Below are 18,648 nucleotides of genomic sequence, written 5' to 3'. Positions count from 1 at the left end.
ATAAATATTTTCAGCCCGGACCACCCCTTTAAGAATGTGGAATCACTGCAGCAGCAACATCTTAAGTCCACATTGGACATAATATGGGAGCTCTCTTTCTCAAAGCTAACATACTGTAGATTGATTGCCTCCTGACACCCAATCCCTAATTCAGTGCCAATCTTCCCCCATCCGCATATGACGAGATTGGCACTGGATTTAGGTTTCGAGAGACAAGAGGCCCTCTATGTTAGCCTTGGGAAAGAGAGCTTCCACACATCATGGTCCAATCTGGACAATAACATCTCAAACTGACAGTGACAAACTTCCAGAGCCCTGTTGCATAAAAGTTACTCTTACGGTAACTTTGCCATCCAATGGTAACTACCATGATTGTAATGATGACCAACAGCCAATCAAAGTCAAGGATTCCATGCAAGTTACCATTGTATGGCAAAGTTACCATAATGGTAACTTGTAATTACGCAACAGGGCCCAGGAACCTGCTCTGCCCATCATCAGAGTCCTGCCTCCTCCTGGTGGCTCTAGGTTTTTACTCGCACATCACCATTATATTATACATAATAGTTACCATTCACCATTGTGAACATGCAATATCACTCTGCCAACACATAGCACATGTATTCCAGGGGGGGGGGGGGGTGTTTCACAGAGTCCCATTGCATGATGTATAACAGGCATCACTGCATTGGTAAAATCATGCCAAGAGCAGACGCCCTACTGCATATTCATCAGTAAATAAGATTGTGTGTTACATATCAGCTGGTGGGCTGACAAAACCTTGTATCTTGAACTTTACAAAATGTTGAAGTCAGCCTAGAAAAGGCTATATTTTAAAACTATAGCAACGGTGGCAGTCTCATATTGTCTGAAAACAGTCTCTTGATACCCGTGAAGAACTCTTTTGAGGTAAAATGTTGCTACCCATGCTATAACTCTAAAAATCAAGCTCATTCTGAGCTGTCATCAAAATATCTAAAATTTGAGATACGAGGTTTTATCAGCCGTGTCAGCATTAAGCATGACTTTAAATCACATAGAACTCTTTGTGACCCCCCTGGTTTGGCTTAATGCGAAGCTGCTATCTGGGGGCCGTTTCATAAAGCTGTTCGTAAGTTAAGAGCGACTTTAAGAACGACTGGTGAACCCTTCTTAAATCATCACCAATGCAATATACCATTTATCACAAGGATCACCAGTCGCTCTTAACTTTACAGCTTTATGAAACACCCACCTAAAATATCATTTTAAAAGAACAAGGATAAATCACTCAACATAAAACATGTAGAGGCATATTTTTAGTTTCACGCCACAATGGCATTTACTCGCTTATTTATGAAATGTTCTGAAATGGAGTACAACAAAACAATATCAACAGATGTGAACAAGTCTCCTAACTCGATTATGTACAACGTAATATGCAACTCTAATTACAACGCAAGATTAATCATAAAAAAATTAGACCTTTAAATATTCTTCAAAACCTCTGCTGCACCGCATTCATGAAATTTTATTTTTAAAAAGACTCTAAAAATGTGGTGCAAGCATTCAAACTCTTCAAAATGTTTCTGAATGTTGTAAGCTGGCAAGCTTGTATTAGTATCATCAGATACCTACATATACACCTGAAATATAATTACAATCATAATTACAAAATATTAATATGAATGACTTACCTTACAATCTTGGGAATTTGAGGGATATTTGCCCCTTTTCTATGAATTTCATCTCACATTGGCATTCAAAGCCTTTTATTTGAAATGTTAAAATTGATATACTCTAAAATTAGTGACCAGTGGTGTTTTAGTAAAATGGTGCAAATAATAATACAAATTATAATTTTATATAAAAAAGGCATTGCAGAATACAATCAAATTTGAATTTGTAAGTAGGTGAATATTGTATCAATTGAATACAGGATCATTTTTATCTATTTCATGAACGTTCAGTACCAGAGGAATACATGAAGTCGAATACAGTGTAAATAAAAAGTTGTTCACGTTAAGAGATGTTATACATGATTATGATACAAATCAGAAAAATATTTCATGAATGTGGAATAACAATTTAAGATACATATATTTTAAAAGTGCAATAATTATAAATTGTAATTGAGCAAAGCATAATTGTCTGCTTGAAACTAAAAAGGTGTTATTGGTTGTATATAATATGATAGAGGTATTAACAACGCTGTCTTTATTCTGAGTGGACACATCATTTAAACACTAGTAAAGAAAAAAGCAGTTTGTAAAGTCCATCATGACTTCATGAATGAATGGATGATGGATAGCCAAAATGGTTCAATATTTTTTTAAACAAAATTGAAGTATGAAGCTGTTAAGGTTGTTAAGATATGATTGTTATTATGTTAACTAAAACTTTTAGATCACATGCATACATGTAGCTCTTCCATCAGCTTTATGAAACACCCCTAGGTGTTCAATTAACACCAATGAGGCTGATGTTGCAACAGACTATGGCAAGCCATTGCTCCCACTAGTTGAGCTGTCTCACATTGATATGAGCCTCTTGACCAAATACAAGGCTTCAAATTTTTTTTTTTTCAACAAAAATACTAATTCTAGATTTAATTTTTTGAAAGAAAAAGGGACAATTTGCAGAATTGCGCAACAAGTGGCATGGCTGCCTGCAGAAGTTAACACTGTAACAGCTCCATCATGTGATACTAATACGCAAATATGACATATTAAATCAGAGATATTTGTGCAATTTCATCCTGTCTCATTCTTCCTGAAATATCCCAATGTAAGTGTTTTCAATGTGCCAGCCAAGATCTACATGAATGCCAATAAAATAAAAATAAAATACATGTAAATGAGTAAATTGAAAAGGATATTATATACATTCTTGTACAATAAATTTGCAGGTATGATAATGGTGCAAGTAGAGAGGAGAAAGGAAACAAATATTAGATAAATAAATTTCTAAATATATATATTCATCAATTTGTGGAGATGGCAAAAGTAGAGGACAACATATGAAGGCAGTCGCTGATCAAATATCACTTTTTTACCAGAAAAAACTAACAAAATAAAGAAGAAATCACAATAATATGCAGTTGCTAACATTTGAATATGTACAAACAAAACAAATGCATTAGCACATGCGCTGTAGAACACTTGGCAAATAAATCATTAAAAAACATGCCTAAGAAAATGCAGAATTTAAAGAACGATACAAATGTACATATCTTAACTCGAAACTGCTTTAACAGACCAATAAAAGTTGAATGAAAATAGAACTATATTTTGTCATATATTACAAAAATGAAACATGTATTTACATGCAAACTCAGTGAACTTCCAGAATTAATTGCATGAATTTTTACAAATTAATATCAACTAACTTTCCAGATAAATTAAAAATAAGAGTTAAACCTAAAATCATTGAAATTTACAATGGAATTCATTATTACATGTATTTTATTTCAAGGTAGAATTCCTTGTTTGGAAGCCTAAATTTCACAAGTTAGAAACACAAAAAGCATATACACAACCCCCCCAAAAAAAAACAATGCTCGCAAACATATTAAATAAACATCTGCCTCATATATGTACAAATTATGTCGAACACAACAGGTTAAAATTATGCACATATTTACTGTTTGTAAACACATACTTCAAGTTATGCACTATATCTCTGTTTCCTGTGTTTTAGAGTATACTCATTCCGATTCAAAATAGCATATTTAGTAGATATAAATTCCAATTAGGCATGTAGCCATTGGTTATCTTCGACTAACAGTGAGGGGGGGATTACAAGTAAAACTGAAAATATACAAATATGTGAGATATTTATCAAGCAGTTTCTCTTCTATGATTTCATGCAACATATCTTATGATAAAAACAAATTACAAAGTATATGCTTTAGAAAAAAAAAACCCTCGAGAAAAGAATGACGCTAATTTGTCTACTTTAAAATGTATTCATATCAGGAGATATCATCCCATTCCACAAATAGCTGCTACTAATGAATGGGGTGGGGGTGATCCGTACACTTTCTGAACCTATAATCATTAACATAGTAAAATCATCTGCGACGCAAATTTATGCACTCAGAGCAAAAATCACCAGCACCATCATCCTGATAAAACTTTGAAACATATCAGCCAACTTTTTCCACCATCTCTGTGAACACACAAAATATTTGAAGATAAAATGCCCATTTGAATGAAGAAGTACATGCACATCATCACACTATTACCACCTGGAAAAATGTACTTTGAGAATGTTGATTACCCCCTGTTGTTGAATAGCTTACACACATGAAGTCTGTACAGAACTTAATAGTGGTAGGTTTAGATTACTATTAAGTAAATAAAACTGTATTACTATAGGGGTAAGTACTATCAGCAACGAAAAAGGAAAAAAATATATTATACAGCACCCCAAAATATATATCACCAGTAGACTGATAACAGATGATGACTAAATGATTTTGGTGAAAATATTGTTTTTACAGGTTTTTGTTTTTTCTAGTTGAATGTCGCTATCACATCTAAATGGTGAATACCAGCAAACGCTCACGTAATAGTGTGGTGGCAGTCATTCTCAAGACCAACTTAAAAAGTTTCATATAGCAAGTGTCATAACTTCTCTAAATGGTGTGCAAGCAGTATTTTCTATTAAACAATAGTCACATGTTGACTTAGGAAGACATGACTTTTCACTTGAGACACACAAAAAAAATGTAAAAGAAAGCAATATAAGGAGAAAGAGGATAGAGAAAAATCTGAAGATACAAGAAGAAAGAAAAGTGTAGAGGAGCAAGAAAGAGAAATGAAAAATGAAAGGCTAAAATGAAAAGAAAAATTGAAAGAGGAAAATATATAATAGAAACACGTAGAACATGTAAAACAAAAAAATCATTCCCATTTTCCTGCATTGTACATCAATTACAGGACACCAGGGCTTGTTTTACGACATTGTTTGTTTAACACACACAAAATTTGTACAGACTTGTATGGAAAAATTATACCATCTTGTGACATGCAGATTGTAAATGTATGTATGGAATTTTGCTGGCCCATCAATTGTCATTACAGTAGTATACACACTTGTTGCACATGTATGTCCGGGCAGGTTGGTTGTCTAGACAAGATGATGATTGCAAGATCTTTGAAACCAACATTTCCCAAATTGTTTAAAATATTATTGTGAAGCACAAAACCTTACAATAACATTGTGCTATGTGTGATCTTGTAGTATCAAAATTTGAATAAAACTATATTTCATTGTGATCCACCTCTGATAATAGGTTTTAGTTTTAGTTTTTTCCTGATGCATTGAATGAGAAAGAGGGCTTGCAGTAGGACCACTGACCTACATTAATATTTGCCCCATTTTAATTCTACTCAAGCTGAGCTCAGAATACTGTAACAAGGTTTGAATATGTAACAGTTAATATGAAGGTCTTTCATCAGACGAAAATAAATCAGTACAGAATAATCCTAGCCTTGCTTGATAGAGGATTAAAATAAGTTGAGCAATGTGTCCATCATTAACACAGAGACCAATCCATTGTCTAAATGCAATGTTTTGTATCTTTTGTTGGTAAATAAATCAATCAATGCATTAACTTGATGGTAATCATACCTGGTCTCATAGCAGAATCTTCATGAATTTCTTTCTGCAGAAGTGATGAATTTTGCATAAAATAAAGTACCAAAACTTTGATTTTGGTCCATACATGTATATGTCAATATGTCTTGCTTCTTTTATTAAGGTAGGGCAGAACTGAAGTCATTAACCAGTAAATTAAGAAATCAAATCTACAACAGTGTAAGGCAGTCTGCAAAAAGGCAAAAAACAATACAAAACAAAACAAAGCCACAATAAATTCCGCAACGTAATCACGATAGTACAAATGCTACAACATAAGAAAGAAATGTCTTCTACACACTGAGAAAGTTTGCCTCCCTCGTACATAATAGAACAGTTATCCTAAGAAAAAAGCAGTGTGCTTACAATCCAAATTATTTGTTTTTTGTTTTCAGAGAGGGGCATATTCAATACAAAGTTTTGTATCGTTCGAAATGGTGTTAGAGTATCTTCTTAATTTAAACATTTTATAAAACAATCTCAATGTCGTCAGTTTAATACAACTATCATTAAAGGTTTAAGCACTAAAAATATGAATTAAAAATTTGATTAAAACCTTAACATTGGGCTGATTCTCAGCACTCCCATCATTTCATATTTAGCAGATCTTTCAAGCAAAACAACATACATGCTAAAGTTTTGACAATGTCTGCTTTGCATAGATGTAATGTCCATGTTGAACAAGTACAAAGTTCAGCTTTACCACAAGAATGAGTTCATATTCAATTACTGAATTATATTCCAGTCCTGTGTTACTATGGGGTGTGAAGATTAGGGTTCATTGCAAGGAACTCCCTTTCCCACTTCGAGGTTTTCGGCTTTTCATTTGGCGTTGATTCCGAGAAGAGTTTCATCTTATCCCTAAAGGACATGTTTTTCATGTCCGGTGAGGCATTCTTGGGCTGCAACTGTTGCTTGGCTAGTCTCTTATCTCTTGGGTCATTGTAGACTTCTTGAGCACCTATCACCCCAGGGGTGTCCCCAGTGCGATAGACAGGTGGTGGACCATTCTGTGGTGGTGTGCTGTATCCCAGGGTATTGTTTACAGAGGCTGGTGGTGGTGGAGGAGGGGTTGGATTGTGATTGTGCATGTAGTTGTTCATGGGAGCTGTGTGGAAGTTGTTGGAGTAGCCGTTGCCAAAGCTTGACTGCTGGGGCGGTGGCGCTGGTGTACCACCCGAGTTATTAGAACTTACACTCTGTTGGGAACTGATGGACCCTCGGTCACCTGCTGATCCAAGATTATTGAGTGGATCCACGGATGTACTTGGTCGCTGTCCAGGTCGGAATGTGACTCGTTTGGGAGCTATAGGAGGGGGAGCCTTCTTGAATGGTTTCGGTTTGTTGAGGAAATTTGCATCCGTGGTACTGTATCCATCTGTTGGCGGCCTTTCTGGTGGTGCTGCCTGGACATAAGGTTTATTTGGTCCTGGGACATAACCTGCACTAACAGTAGCATGGACCATGCCAGTCTGACCCGGACGTGACATGGAAGCGTTCATATCATTCATCTGGCGGGGTGGGTCATCAAACGACATCTCCTCCAATCGTCTTCTCTCCTGTTCCAGTTCAGCTGCCCGTTTCTCAAACTCCATGCGCTGTTGCTGGTGCCTTCGCTGCATTTCTTCCTCTTGCTCTCGCAATCTCTTCATCTCCTCATATTTCCTACGTTCCTCCTCTGCTTGACGTCTTAGTTCTTCCTGTTCTTTAATCCATTTTGCCCGTTCTTCCTGTAGTTTTTTCAACTCCAGCTGAGCACTTGTTTCTACTTGTTGTTGTTGCGCCCTTCTGTCAGCCTCTAACTGTCTTTGCCTCTCTTCCTCTTGCCGCTGCAACTGTTGCTGCCTTAGCTCTTCTTGTTGTCTCTGCATTTCTTCATTTCTTCGCATTTCCTCTTGTCTCCGCAACTCTTCTTGCCTTCTTTTTTCCTCTTGTCTCCGCATTTCCTCTTGCCTCCGCATTTCCTCTTGTCTCCGCATTTCCTCTTGCCTCTGCAGTTCCTGCTGTCTCTGCATTTCTTGCTGTCTTTGTAATTCTTGCTGCCTTTGAGCTTCCTTCTGTCTTTGCATTTCTTGCTGCATTTGAGCTTCCTTCTGTCTTTGCATTTCTTGCTGCCTAAGCTCTTGCTGCCGTTGGACTTCTTGCTGGCGCTGCATCTCTTGTTTTCTCTGGAATTCTTGTTGCCTTTGAAGCTCCTGTTGTCTCTGCATTTCAATTTCTCTCTGACGTTCTTGCTGCCGTTGCATTTGCAGTTCCTGAACTCTCATTTCCTGCTTTCTCCTCATATCATTATCCCTTTCTTCTTGTCTTTCTCTTTCAAGCTGTTGCTCTCTTGCTTTTTGTGCAGCGATCTCAGCACTTCGGTTTGCCATTGCCATTTGATTCTGGAACTCTGGTTTCTTAGTTAAATCATCTTCCTCATCATCATCGTCATTGTCCATCATGGATTCTTCAAGGCGCTGCTGGAACTGCTGGTCAAGTTTCATCTTATTCAATCTTTCTTGTTGAGCAGGAGTAAGTGAAGGCAAAGAAGACAAATACTCAATTTCATCATCTCTCATCAGTCTAACTTGTTCTTCAAGTCGCTTCTCTTGACGTTCTTTCTCCTCTCTATCCCAGGGAGAGCTTTTTGATGAGAGAGATGCAGAACCTTTAGGATTCATGCCTGGAGCGGAATTAGGAGGTCTCCTTTCCAAGGATCCTCGAGCTGCCTCAGCTGAAGCATTGGTCCTCTCAGGAGGCATGGGAGGAGGAACAGGTTTTGGGCCCAGGGGAGGCTTCTGCTGAGGTGGAGTTGGCTGGCTTTCACTTCCCACTGGAAGTGTATCACGAGTAAGGGATGACGATCTGTTGATACGCCCCTGACGAGGAAGAGAAGCGAAACCAGAGTTTGGCGACTGTCTCGATGGGTCTCCTCCAATTCTGTTGGCTCTCTCTTCCTGCCATCTACGGTATTCCTCCTCCTCGTCCATATTTTGAGGTGGTGGTGGAGGGAGGTCATTGTTATCTTGCAATTGGGAAGCTGAATGATCTAGTGGCGGAGGCGGAGGCAAGTCATCACTTTGTTGACCACTAGGAGCATATTGCCTAGATTGATCCTCCCTAATCGTTCTGGGTGCTGGTTGGGGTCCGTTTGGATGATCAGGCCCCCTTAATGTGTTCCCTTCACTGTAAACCCTCGCCCTTGGCTCTGGAGGGTCATCAATCATATCCCCTTGACTATAATTCCTTTGACGTGGTGGCATGCCATAATTATCTCTAGAGTCTTGTGTGGGTGCTGGCCTCTGTATTTCTCCTTGAGGCCCAATCCTGAATGCCCCAGGTGGAGGACCATATCTGTTGGGTGGCTGTTGCTGTTGCATGGCTCCATCCGGCATGCGCTGTTGAGGTGGTGGTCCTCTTGGTCCCATGCCCGGTTGCTGACCAGGTGGAAACCTTGACTGCGGCATTGGCATTCTTTGTTGAGGACCTCTGGGACCCATTTGACCTGGAGGATACTGTCCTGGATGCTGGGGGGATGGTCCTCTATGCCGCTGCTGCAGATGCTGCATCTGCTGTTGAACTTGGCGTGGCTGAGGGTTAGGTCTCATCTGACCAGGTCTTTGTTGGGGAATAGGACCTCGAGGGTCTGGAGACTCCCTTCTCGGATCACCTGGTCTGGATCCTGGCTGCCTCCTGTAGGGCTCCTCTTCAAAACTCTCAAGTGGTTTGTCAGGCATTCCAGGACGCATGTGTGCATCCTCCTCCCTCCTGAAGGGCGGTTCTTCTCTTGGAGCATGACCTCTGTATGGCTGCTCATCTCTCTTTTGAGAAAGGTCCACTGTGGACTTCACTGGTCTCTGCGACTCATGTTCCATCGGTTCTGGGTCAAGGTGTGACACAGACTTGGACCTTTGGGATATTGGTGGAGTAGGGGTTGCCTCCATACGGCTGCAAGCAAAAGATAAACAATAAAACTGGCATTAATGTAAAGTTTGTAATTAAACTCTGACATTCCTGTCCAACAGAAAACCTTCCATGAAATGCAATCATGTTAATTGATGAGAAGACTGACATAATTGTTGGCCAAGTTGCATTCACATCTAATGGCACAACTCTGTCATTGACTGCAACTTACATGTACATTGTAACATTACCCAACAGCCGATCAAGTCTGTTTTCACGGGAGTTAATAAAGTTTAACAGAATTACTATCTCTTGTTACTTTGATGCCATAGTGCTTGGAGAAAAATCACAATTTTTTTTCTGTGACTCTTATTTAATCTATTTAAGATTTTCCAAATGTAGACTTTGCATCAAATCCAACAGGTTCTTTGTACATTACAAAGACAGTATGTTTTCTTTTATATTTATATTTTAGAGCAAATCACTCACATCTCAAGGGGAGGAGGATAAAAGTCTCTTTGGTAATATGAATAGTGGAAAAAATATTAAGAATGTCTGAACACATAAAATATTTCCTTATCCCAAGATATGGCAAATGACAATTGCTCTTTCTCTGAAGCTACATGCATAAGAGGGAGGTTAGAGTTGTGATAGAGGTTTTAATTCAGAATCGGGTGAGGATTAGGATTAAGCTTTATGTAAGGTTTAAAGCTTGGGTATATGGTAGGCTTAGTATAGGAGCAATTGTCCAGGAGCAAATGTCATGGAACCATAATTTAACTTCAATAGACATCTAAGGAAGATATCTGTGTGAGCAAAACAGAGTTACTTCAGGGCCCCGCCTTACAAAGAGTTACGATTGATCCGATCAAACGTAACTATATGGAAATCCATCAGTGTCATTATTTTTTCTACAGGAAATGTGCAAAATGTCCTTTGTAAACAAAGGAGAACACACCGAACTGTCAAGAAATCAATGAATTTATGACAATCTATTCATATCTAGAAAATTTTTGAGCAAACGTGCATTTTATATGTTGACTTTGCTGGCTTTCCATAGTTGCGATTGATCGGATCAATTGGAAGTCTTTGTAAGACGGGGCCCAGTCAAGTTTTCACATTCTTGTATTAAAGAGAGATCAACCTTGACTGCATTGGACCTACCTCCTTGGTTCAGGCCTCATGCCCACAGAGCCATGGCGGGAGTAGTCATCTCTACTGTTATTGCTTGTCATTGGCATGTAGTTACCTCGTTCTGGTGGCCGATCCTCAGCTGGAAAAAACAAAAGAAGATACAAATAAAGTAATTCAAAGAGACATTGAATTACATATAATTCATACTATTGCTTGGAATATTTAAGGTAATCAGAGTGAAAATAGTATTCATTAGAAAATCATTCCAGACAAAAGGGATAGGTAAATAAAAGAGGTATTGGCTCAAAATTTGAAATTAAAATCAAAACAAGATATAATTCAATGATTGGCAGTCTCCACCTTTTTTTATCTAATCAAAATTATCCTGCATGTAACAAGAAAAATGATACATTTCAAGGCTCAATATAAATAAAACTAAAATTAAATTCCTGTTTGTTTTCAATAAAGCAGATTAATTTTGTCATGAGTTAAATCAAAATAACAACTATCAAAGTTGAATATAAGTAAAGACTGAAATGGAGTTTGAAATTATGATATTTTGTGTGAAACAGAGAGGAATTACCCCCCAAAATAATCTTATCAATCCTTTTGGTTCCACAGTTTTTAAAGAATTGAAATATTTATATATATTTCATTTAAACAAACGGTAAAACTTAATGATAATGCAGGAAACATGAAACAAAACATGCAATAATGATTGGAATGCTGAAACAAAGTGAACAGAGTATATAGGGAGATTGCAAATATATGATTATTTGTTTTAATCTTTGCTTTATGTTTGATTTTTGCCATAAAAGGAAGATATGAATTTCAGTAGCACAAACAACATTGCACGTTTTTATACATACAGTGAACAATGCGTCATGGCAAGAAAAAGTGGAAAAATTCAACATACACATTGAATATGGAAAGCCACAGAAGACAACGGTGCATGCAAAATCAACACAAAATCAAAGAATTTGCCATTTCCAGGAAGATAGGTAATGACTATGTCAATGGAACAGAAGGTGTTTCAAACGTGCAGAATAAGATTTAAACAGAAGTCACAAGTGGCATATTTAAAAGAAACAGTGTGTAATTTAGGAAGATCATGTTGCATTGACAATATTATGACTGCCTTTAGAGAGAGCAAAACAAAATACTAAGATTTTTACGCAGAGAAAGAAGGATATGTTAAGCAAATTGAACAAAAATTTGGTGCAAGTATTTGAGTGATGTGAAAAGAACCACAAAGAAAGGGAAACATGCGAATGGTAGGATTACAGAAGGGGGAAAACTTTGAAATGATATGAGGGAAAAAATGCATGCAAGGATACCAAGATATAGAAAAAAAAGAAGAATAAATATGGTTTGAACACATGACAACGGACATGAGTATATTCATTAAAACATTCGGAATATTTGGAGCAATAAAGGGAAATAAGAAATGACAGGATTACAAAAGGAAGCGGGTAATCAGTAAAATGAGATGAGAATCCAAGAATACTTCTAGATAACACAACAGAAGAATCGAGTGGCACGCATGACAGTGGAAATGAATATTTTCATCACATTGAAATTGAAATATATTAAAGAGAAATTTAGAGTGTGCAATATAAAAAAGAAAGACAGAGAGGGGGAAAGATTTAGAAACGGGAACAATCAAATGTTAAATTTGCAGCATAACATGCTTTGAAAAAACTATGAAGAACACTGATACAAATGACATGGAAGACACAACAACCCACAAACACGGCAACTCAACTCAACAGTGATATTTTCTCACCGAGATTGGGGGACGACTTGGCCTTATCGGCCTCTCTGAGGCCCACAAGGGGCACACCAATTATCCCCCTAGGCATGGTAGCGATGTCCCTAGGCTCAACGGACTCCCTAGGGGCACCCATACCAGGGGGAAGGGTACCGGAGCGCCCTGATAGGTCTTCACTGACAGGGCGGGGCTGACGGGGTTCTCCTTTGTAAGCTGGGGGAAGGGGATGGATTGATAAAGGGGGTGGGGTATTGGAAAGGGTAGAGATGGGCGAGATAGGTCCCATCGGGAAGCAATAAGGGTGGGGTAGGTAAGAAAACAATGAAAATAAGTCAAAGTCATATCAAACTGAACGAAGCACAATTTCTGATATAGACTCAATATACATATCAAACCCAGGATGGACACTGTGAAAAGTGATTTCAAATTTATTAGTTCTACCTCAGGTCAACATAATAGAATGATAAATGTAAACCCGATAAGACAGGATAATGAGGCAAAAATATCTCTTCAAAACCAATGTGCAAGATATTAAATAATAGACAAAATTTCACATACATTTTTAACAAACCACATACCTTATGTATACTTTTGAGTTGCTAAATAACATTAAAATGTTTAACCCCCCATCATTATATTTTCTTTCCCCCTTCTTCTTATCTCTCCAATCTCTACTTACCTCTTTGCTGAGGGGGCGTTGCCTGGCTAAGAATCTGAGCCAAGCCATGGAAAATGGCACCTTGCTTGGCTATGGTCATCTCAACGATCTGACCAGACTTGACCAGAAACTGGGCAGCTCTACATACCAAGAAAGAAAAGGACAGAGTAAAGGTTGAGATATTATCATCAAGCATCCATTATTTTTGAAAGACTTGTGCACAAGTAAATCTCCCAAATTATGGTATTCAGAATACTCAAACGACCAATCTGGTAACAAACACTGACTCTGTCTATCTGATATGGTGGGTGTTTTTTTTCCTCTTTGTATAACCCTAGCAATACTGAAAAAATGTTTGCTACATAATGAAGGAGAATATTACGTAACAAACCTAATCCAGTAATAACAAGTCTCCTATATAAATATCAGAAAGATACATGTAGATAAAGCTCAATTGAAATTATAGGCTATAAAAGATTGCAAATATGAGTTTATCAATAAGATTTAAAAAAACTTATTAATGTGTATAATGTCTTGGCTGTAAGCAATATTAGAATCAATAGACCTCAGGTATCCTTGATAGCTGACTGGGATTTAAAAAAAATTAAAATTCTTTGTGCTCAAATCAAACACAATTTATACAAGGAATGTTTGCATATTGCAAAATAAAAGAAAACACAAGTATAAAGAAAACTTACGCATCTTGATCCAAGCCAAGTAAACTGTTCCCATCCACAGCAAGAATTTGATCACCAGCCTTCACTCTACCATCCTATGAAAAAAAAAAAATATATCATGCTATTCCATGGCACACAAATGAAGGTTTATTAAAAGTAGGCAAAAGATGTCAAAGTCTGTTGTACAGAATTATAGAACTTCATATATGATTTTCTGTTTTCATTCCAAAGGGCATAAACTGAAAAAATATAAACAGGTATTTCATTTCCTTGTTTCTAAATATTCATTTTTTAAAGAAGTTCCAAACAAATGTAAAAAAAACCTCTTGAAATATACATTTATCTTACAGCTGAATTTCCCGACAAGAACACATGTTTGGTATATCTGTTATCAGGCTTTTATATACACAAGACTTCAGAATGAGCATCTCCAAGCTTTCAAGTCAGGTAGAGATTTTTTTTTCTAAAGATTTACAATGCTTTCTAAGAATTCAATTACAACAATTTTGTATTTACATTATCTGCAGCCGATCCTGGCACAACTGCTTTGACGTAGATACCAATCTTTTCTTGACCAGCTCCCTGTAATGATAGGAATTAAATGACATAACATCCTTCAATATGAATCATAATTATTATACTCTAAAACTAACTAGAATCTCAAAACACTCCTCATATTATTATGTTCTTAACAATTCCCAATTAAGGTCAGGAATTGGAGAGGGTTTATACCCCCCCCTTGATTTACCTTAGAACCAATATGAAAATTTGTTTAGAAAACAGTAACAAAGAAAATTAGATAATATTGAGAGAGAGAATGGGGGGAGAATAGAATAAAGTGATGAATGAATGATCAAGAAATATATAAACCATTTAAAAACATAACACAAAATATTTTCTTCTTCCTTGACACCTAAACTGTTTGAAACGGGGACTGTTGGTAATTAGGCAAAGAAAATGGAAGAAAAAAATATTGAGAGGGAGAGATACTTACAGTAGCTGCAATGATGCTCAGTCCCATGCCTGGCTTTCCATGTTTGTTAAGTTCTATGGTAATGACCTCAGGCTCCTTACCAGCTGGCTTAGCATCAGGTTTAACTTGAGGCTGTGTATTTAAGACGATGAATACATGTAGCTCAATGTTAAACATGGCATTTCATCAATTGAACAAAAACTGCTTCATGACAAGTATTTTTTGTTACAGATAAAAACAAAAATAAAAAATAAAGAATAAACATATCATGAAGGTCCAAGTTGCATAAAAGTTTCAATTTATTATAACTTTTCCAACAACCTGAACATACATTGAGATCATGTTGTCCACTTTTGAGCTTTGTTAGAGTAGTATTTTCTAAATATAATCCTCTTCAGCAATTGGTCTACAGAGCATCATATGATCAACATAAAATGGCTGCGATAGAAATATGGAACCCGAGAAATGTATTCTTGAAATTCATGCCTGGTAAATGCATAATACATTGCATAATTTAGTACTAATGATAGCCGAGTTGTAATGGCACAGAGTGGTGTTTCACAAAGATTGATATACAACAATCATACTTAGCGCAAACGTGCACAGCTTATTAAATACGTAATCTCTTCGATAGATATGCTGCAGCGCCCATCCTCTGATCATGATCAAATCAATGCAGTGATGAGTTATATACCAAAGGAAACTGGGCATCAATGTGTGATTTTAGTCAGAATAAGGGGATGTTGCAAGAATATATTTGTGCTGCAATTTAACAATTGATATATATCACGCATCAAAATATACTCCAAGGTACAAGAACCAGAACACCGATCAAATGAAAATTTGTAACCAAATACAAGACTTATAATTGAACTTGGGACCACAATATAGGCTTGCAACTGATTGCGAGTTTCTTGCAATTGATTGCAAGTCTCTTGAAACTGATTGCAAGTTCTTAAAATTGATTGCAATTTTCTTGCAATGCCCCATCAAGTCTTTGTGAAACGGACTCCTGATCATAATCAATGTTTGCTTTTACCTCAAGGTGTGGGGCAGAGCCTGGTTGTGGGGAGGTTGGTGATTGAGGCGATGGTGGACCTGGAGAATCTAGGATGGATGGTTGATTGCCATACATATACACAGTCCATGTACCGTTGGCCTTTGGGTGAGGGGTCAAACGCACAAGAGCTATGGAGAGAAACAAAGTATATACAAATACAATATATGATTTCTAGATTGTCAAGCATGAAAAACAATGACAAAATAATTCCTACACTGTAACAGCGACACAGGACCTGTTACGCAGCAACTATAAGGCAAGCATATCTTTGAAAATCCAGAAAGTATATTTCGAAAAATCCTGAAGTGTTGATCAAAGCTATTTTACAAGGAAACATTGCTTGTATTCTTTGTGTTGTGAATCTTACAGTCTGAATTGCTTGGAGGAGAGGTCTCATACGACATAAAAATCCGAGATATGTCTACATGGTATGTACATGTACAACAACAAGAGCAAAGTTGCTCTAGTGGAAAAACAGAAAAGCATCTTTTTTTACAATTTGAGGCTCCAGAATGTCAAGTAAATTTAAGTCTATGGTGAACCATATATGTAAAATTACAATTGAATATTAATATCAATTACATTTCTTTGTGTCACCTCCTCCCCCGTGGTCAGTATTTCTCCCCCGCTTGCATGAGTAGATTGGAGAACTCTTTAAAACTGTTAGGAATGTCCTTGAAAATGTCACTAAATAATCTCTAAGTTACCCCCCTCCCTCTCCCCCCCAGAACTCTCTAAACCATTAGGGATACAGGTGAAAGGTTTCACTTCTTCCCATGGTCACTGTAACTCCCAGCTTGTATAAGCGGATTGAAGAACTCTCTAAGACCGTTAGGAATACCCTTGATGACATCACTAAACCATCTCTAAGTTACATCCCACAGTCACTGTTTCTCAACAACCTGTACTGTATCAGTGGGATTAAGAGAACTCTATTTGACAGTTCAAGATACCCTTGATGATATCACTCAAGCATCTCAATGTTACACCCCCCTCCCTTTGAGAAGAACTCTCTAAACCATTAGGGATACAGGTGATCAGTTACAACCCCTGATGTCACTGTAACCCACCAGCTTGTATGAGTGGATTTAAGAACTCTCTAAGTCCATTAAGAATACCCTAAATGATGTCACTAGAGCATCTCTAGGTTACCCCCTCCCCCACCTCATATGTCTCTGTAACTCACCAGCTTGTATGAGTGGATTGAAGAACTCTCTAAGACCGTTAGGAACGCCCTTGATGATATCACTAGAGTAGCCATCGTCAGGTAGGAAGGCTGGTACCCTTAGTTCTCTCTCCTCCTCTATCAGGATAGGATGACCCTCACGCTGGGCTTGGAGCTCATCCTGGGATGCTGCCATGGCAGTGGCCTGGTGAGCAAAGGACCAAGATGCGTAATCAATCTTAAAATCACTTTTGTTATTCACTCAGGATACTAAGGTTTGACTTAGTATTACTATTTTTATTTTTGAAGTTTCTAAGTACATGTACATATGCGAATGGAAAATTCCATATTTTTTCAAAATTTGATTAGTTGTTCTATATACATTCCATTCGTATCAAAATATGCAATTGAGATACATGTATCTCATACAGTAGAAGAAAGGGTTGCCAGTCGTAGGTAAAGTTGCGTGTAAATTATGAACAGCTTTATGAAACACCCAAGGGCCTTGTATAGAATCACCATACAGCATATATGATTAGTTCAAGAAAACGATCTAGGTCTTGTTGCAGAAATGTTACTTATATGATAACTTTGCCATCCTATGGTAACTTCAAGTGAATCCTTGAATTTGATTGGCTGTTGAGTCTTGTTACCATGGCAACTACCATTGGATGGCAAAGTTACTGTCATAGATGTAATAATGATTAAACTGTTGCTGGATTGGTTGGTTTAATACCTTAGCAATGGCTTCTGGTGGGATCTGGATGGCACCCTTGGGAGGGACATAGTTATCGAGGATGGCTTTCATCTGACGAGAGTTCAGCATCCAGCTGTTGTTAATGGCAGAGTTGAGCTGGTTAGAATTCTCCTTCGGTGCGATCAACAGGTCCAGGGCCTGGCGAGAAAAAGAGGAAACGAAGGGATGGTAAATACTAATTCTCAAATCATCACACAACATCATGGCTAAACTGAGAATTTGGTCTGACTACTCACTAGTCTTGGTGTGGCTTTATTTACCCGACTGTCCAGGGACCTGCTGCATAAAACTTTTGCCATACAAAAATTCTGGCACACAAAATTATGCCTCTGAAAATTACACATTAAAAAAATCTGGCAAAAAATTTGCCAGATTTTTTTATGGCAAAAGGTGTATGCAACGGGTCGCAGATGGCCTAAATCTCACTTTGTGTGCTTTGCACTATGTCAAATGAAAACACAATGTATGTTCATACATGTATATGTAATCATATAGACCAAGTGGAGTTGAGCCAAGTAGATATTAGACAAAAAGGAAATGAGACAAATCTTTGTGACAATTTGATCAAGTGGTTAGTAGAAAACTGACTGCAGACACACTAAGATTACACCATGTGGGATGAGATTAAAGGGAGGGTAGTCAAAGGGGGTAGGGACCAAGTGGCAATTTACAATTTACAGGGTTCCCAGCTTTTCAACAAAACAAAATTCCCTGATTTGTCCCTGATGAAGTTTAAAAAATTCCCAGATAATTATTTAAACCCATTCCCAGTTTCACATGTTTTTTACGTTGTTGTTGCAGTGAATTACATGTATTTTCAGTATAAAAACAATAATGTAAAACCAATTAGTACCACCATAACCGGTCATTCAATGGACGTTGTTTTGATATGCAACAAAATATACATGTAACAGAGTCTGACTGACTACCATGCTTTCGACTTTAG

At 37.5% G+C, this 18,648-nt stretch overlaps 1 protein-coding gene across 5 annotated transcripts in view; it reads right to left on the bottom strand.

Moving 5' to 3' along the window:
- Positions 1-1,292: 1,292 nt before the first annotated feature.
- LOC129258976 (afadin-like) overlaps positions 1,293-18,648 on the bottom strand; it is a 40,217-nt gene continuing 22,861 nt past the window's right edge. For 3 of the 5 annotated variants that reach the window (XM_064098439.1, XM_064098438.1, XM_064098440.1), the window contains 10 exons: positions 17,682-17,840; positions 16,967-17,150; positions 15,760-15,908; positions 14,742-14,852; positions 14,264-14,329; positions 13,769-13,842; positions 13,092-13,210; positions 12,428-12,625; positions 10,672-10,780; positions 1,293-9,552 (listed from right to left, as the gene is read on the bottom strand). In XM_064098439.1, the coding sequence (XP_063954509.1) occupies positions 6,378-9,552; positions 10,672-10,780; positions 12,428-12,625; positions 13,092-13,210; positions 13,769-13,842; positions 14,264-14,329; positions 14,742-14,852; positions 15,760-15,908; positions 16,967-17,150; positions 17,682-17,840 (4,344 nt within the window). In that variant the 3' untranslated portion in view covers positions 1,293-6,377. The remainder of the gene's footprint in view (positions 9,553-10,671; positions 10,781-12,427; positions 12,626-13,091; positions 13,211-13,768; positions 13,843-14,263; positions 14,330-14,741; positions 14,853-15,759; positions 15,909-16,966; positions 17,151-17,681; positions 17,841-18,648) is intronic. The other 2 variants (XM_064098441.1, XM_064098442.1) reach the window with 1 other exon arrangement.

Source organism: Lytechinus pictus, chromosome 4 (genome assembly GCF_037042905.1).
Source record: "Lytechinus pictus isolate F3 Inbred chromosome 4, Lp3.0, whole genome shotgun sequence".
In the NCBI taxonomy this organism is placed as follows: domain Eukaryota; kingdom Metazoa; phylum Echinodermata; class Echinoidea; order Temnopleuroida; family Toxopneustidae; genus Lytechinus; species Lytechinus pictus.
The sequence above is the reverse complement of the archived record's forward strand: the minus strand, read 5'-3'. Positions and strand labels throughout refer to the sequence as shown.